A 4,191-nucleotide genomic window follows, 5' to 3' on the forward strand; every position below is an offset into this window, starting at 1 on the left:
CCGCCCGGGCCCACGAAGCGGTGCCAGCCGCGCAGGTCGGTGTCGCAGGCGTAGCCCGCGTCATAATCGGCGCTGCGACAATACTCGTCCAGGGTGCGGTGCGCCCGGCACGGGTCCGCGCACACGCGCGCGCCGCCCTCGGCCACGCAGTCCAGCCCCGGCCCGCAGGAGCCCGGGGCGCACTCACAGTGCCACCCGTCCCCCGGGTAGTCCGCGGGGCACACGCACGAGTAGCTGCCCTCCGCGTTGACACAGGTGGCCAGGGCGTGGCAGCGGCTGAGCCCTGGCTCCGCGCACTCGTCCACGTCCACGCAGCCGAGGCCGGGCGTCGCGCGGAAGCCGTCGCTGCAGACGCACCCGTAGGACCCCGGCGTGTTCACGCAGTGGCTGTTGGCCGAGCAGTTGTGCGCCCCCGCCACGGCGCACTCGTCCAGGTCCTCGCACTCCAGGCCGTCGCCAGTGAAGCCCTCCTGGCAGGAGCAGGTCGTGACGGCACCGTCCTCCATGCAGGTGGCATTGCTGTGACATTCAGAGCACCTGCCTGCGGACAGAAGAGCCTAGCCTCAGAGCATGGGCAGCCGGGCCGGTGACCACCCAGATTCCTCCCTCCCCCAAAGAGCCCGTGGTCCTTAGGACCCGAGCTCCAGCTGACTCCCTGGGAAGCAGCGAAGGAACCAGCCTGCCCGTAACGCTGAGCTCCCACCGTTCGCTCTTCTGCGGTAAGCGCTGCCTTCAAGTCTTGTCTTCTTTTAAAACACCCACGTTCCCACAGCTGGAGGAATAACGCGGAGAATCCCCAATACTTTGGTAGGATTTGTGGTGAACCTGCCGCCCCTTTCCTGCCTTTGCACATTGTGTGGCCTCTGCCCAGACCCCTTCCCTGCCTCGTGAACCTTCATCAAGGCTCTGCTCAGTGTCGCCTCCTCTCTGAAGACTCCCCCAGCTCCACCCAGCAAGGCGGTCCCACTTTGTTCCTTCGCAGCAAAGGTAACAGTTTTTAAAAATGAGCTGTTCTTTATGGAGCACTTAACTACATGCCAGGCAATAGGTAGGCGCTTTTCACTCATTATCTTGTTGAATCCTTCCCAGTGGCCCCATGAGATCAGTCTTGATTTATCCTTATTTTAGAGATGGGAAACTGAGTTGGAAGGATTAGGCAACGTGCTCCATTAGCCACAACAGAATCAGGACACAAATCAGAGGGCAGGACCACAGAGTACATGCTTGTAACCATGACACCACAATAGTATTTAATGTGCCCCAAAGTGCTCCAGGGAGAAGCTGAAAGCGTAGAAAGGGCAGTGCTCAGCCCAGTGGGACGCTCTCTTAAGGGTGAGAAGGGAGGTGTTTGGGGACCACCTCGGTGTATTCAAATCTCCCATGTGATTGAGTATGTACCTGACCTTCGAGTAAAGTGCCAGCAGGCCTTAGAGGTTTTCTAGCCCCTTGCCCCTTGACATGTGGTCCAAGGGCCACAGCATCAGCATTACCTGGGAACTTGCTAGAAGTTCAGAGTCTCAGGCCCCACCCCAGACCTACTGAACCAGAATCTGCATTTTAACAGATTTCCACGTGAGTCCTATGCACATTAAAGTATAAGAAATGGACTTGGAATAAAGACCATGTGAATCTGAAGTGTATTAGGAGAGGGATTGAGACTGTCTCTGCAAAAAGGTAGCACCGCTTCCTACACACACACACACACACACACACACACACACACACACACACACACACACACACACACACACACACACACACACACACACACACACACACACACACGTGCATGCACACACACACACCACTTACTTATATCTGAGGAGTTAGTGGTTGCAGCTCCGGTGAACCAAGAGGTCACCACCGCCACCATCAGCATCCAGGTCAGGGAGAACAGCCGCCCCATCCTCTCTGCTTTTCACCACTACTTCTGGTCCTGGAAGCACCTGCCCAAAGGCAAGAAACAGGTCTCAAAGGTCTGGAAAACATTGCTTTCCAGGATTTTCCAAAGAAAATCCTGGATATAAACCAACACACAAACACGCGCACACATGAAATAAAAGTTTTATAAAACAATTCTATCCTTATGGTGTGCATTGCCTGCTGATCTATTCTATTCTATTTAATTAAAAGAAAATCCTGGATATAAGCCACAAATGGAAGGATTTCATGACCCCCTGATGAGCTGTGACCTATAGTTCGAAAAACTCTGCGGTGGGTGATAACCAACTGCATTTTGTTCTCACTATAATTAACTAAGACAATACGTGAAAAGCGGAGCCCAGCACACAGCAGATGCTCTTGTGCATGGCTGTACCCCCAGTGCCCAGTACATAATAGCTGCTTAACTAATATTCATTGAGTGAATGAAAAAATAATAGTCATTGCTATTAAGAAAGTTTAGGCTCAAAGAGAAGGAGACTAATTCATCAAGGATCATGAAGCCAATAACCAGCAGAGTAATGACTCAAATCCAGGTCTGGACTCAATGTCCAAACTCTTAATTTCCTCTCTCACCTCCCTCAAATAGAATGGAAACCAACCAGGTGAAGACAGCTACAGATAGCCCTACCTGAAGCCAGAGAGGTGGAATTAGTCTGTTCACAGGCGTGTGCCTCTTATATATGTATATACAATCGCCCCTGGCTGTCAATCTCCTCCAATTATCCTCTGATTCTGTTTCTTGAGATTGTTTCCTTGGGGGTGGAATATTTTTTTCCTTTTGGCATGTTTGCCTCTTTCAAGCTGTGAGGTTGTTGTTGTTCTTTTTGCTAATGGCTAGAGACCCCAAATATGACATTGGGGGTCACACCTGTGCCTGGAAATGCAAGGCCTCTTTTTTGCACCTTTTGGCAGCAAGAGATTCCTTAGTTAGAAATTAACTGGCAAAGCAGTGCCAACGTGCTGGGCTTTTTCTTGGTCACTGACAAGGACAGGGTAGACCCAAGGAGCCAGGCAGAAGCCTGTATCTGAAGCCAGGCTGCACTGGGATAAAGGGGAGGTTCGTTGTCCCTGCTGCGATGTACGCCTGTCCTAAAGAGTGCACCCATCTGAAACACCCCATCCTCCTGGATCAGCCACCTCCAGGTTCCAGACATGAGCAAGAGAAGAGCTAAGAACGGCCGAAGGTCAGAGCCAGGAGATAATTCAGTATCATTAGACCTGGCCCACTCTGTGAAACAAGCAATCTGAGGTTGGAGAGTGGACGTCCCTTGGGAGGTGGAACAACTTTGTGATGAAACAGGCTGACTGTGGGGTCAGTCAGTCTGAATCCTGGGCCTGGTCAGTCAGTCTGAATCCTGGACCTGCCATTTACTTTGTGCCAGTGGCTCATTTCTTAACCTTCCCGAGGTCATTTTCCTTGTCTACAGAGTGAGAACATCGACCTCCCAGAATTGCCGTGGTGGCTAAAGGAGACGAAGCAAGCAAAGCCACATAGTTAATGCCTCTACGCATGGAAATCCTGCAAATGCTGCTTTATTGATGTAAAATCATTGAGCTAGAAAATGACAGCATTAAAACCCATATCTCCTGACCCAGTCCCATGTAAGTGGCAATCCAAAAATCAATGCAAGAGTGGAGGTGGTCATGTTGAGAAAAATCAAATGTGAGTGAACTTGGGCTGATTAGGAAGTATGACCATGACAGCTGCATTGACTTTTTCAGGACTTTTCTCACTCCATCCTGTTCAGTGGTAGGATGGCCATCAGTGTTACCACCAGACCTGGCTCTGCTTGCCCTCTCACTTTAAACAAATGACTCAAAAGTCCAGAAGTTGGTGCAAGGATTGGAAGGTTCGTTCAGATAACTGGCATCTGGGGGATGACCAGGCTAAAGTCATCCCACCTTCTGATGCTTGTTCTGGGGTTTATAAAGGGGAAGAGGTGGGAAGATGAGGTAAGGGTCTGTGGAGGATACTAACATTAATAAGCACATGTATTTCACAGGGCCTAACTTATAGCTTAGTAGGACCACAGTCCTTAGATTTTAGAAGGGCCAAAGCCCTGTAGTTTAGGTAGTAGCTTAGTAGGGCAACAGCCCTTAGTTTTAACAGAGCCAAAGCCCTGTAGTTTAAGGTATCGCCTAACTTTTTAGTATTGCGTATAGAAATGCTAAGCTTGGGAAAAACAGAAAAATTTCCCAGGACTAAAGTCTATGTTGTAGATAAAAAAAAAAATTGTAACACAGCAA

At 50.3% G+C, this 4,191-nt stretch overlaps 1 protein-coding gene across 1 annotated transcript in view; it reads right to left on the reverse strand.

The window, feature by feature from the left end:
- The window catches only part of UMOD (uromodulin), a 14,799-nt gene extending 12,779 nt beyond the window's left edge, over window positions 1-2,020 (reverse strand). Inside the window, exons 1-2 of the mRNA XM_008594323.1 lie at window positions 1,806-2,020; window positions 1-537 (exon numbers count right to left, since the gene is read on the reverse strand). The exon at window positions 1-537 is cut by the window's left edge and continues 212 nt beyond it. Of these exons, the coding sequence (XP_008592545.1) occupies window positions 1-537; window positions 1,806-1,906 (638 nt within the window). The 5' untranslated portion in view covers window positions 1,907-2,020. The remainder of the gene's footprint in view (window positions 538-1,805) is intronic.
- Window positions 2,021-4,191: the final 2,171 nt, after the last annotated feature.

Source organism: Galeopterus variegatus, unplaced genomic scaffold (assembly GCF_000696425.1).
Source record: "Galeopterus variegatus unplaced genomic scaffold, G_variegatus-3.0.2 Scaffold10569, whole genome shotgun sequence".
Lineage (NCBI taxonomy): Eukaryota > Metazoa > Chordata > Mammalia > Dermoptera > Cynocephalidae > Galeopterus > Galeopterus variegatus.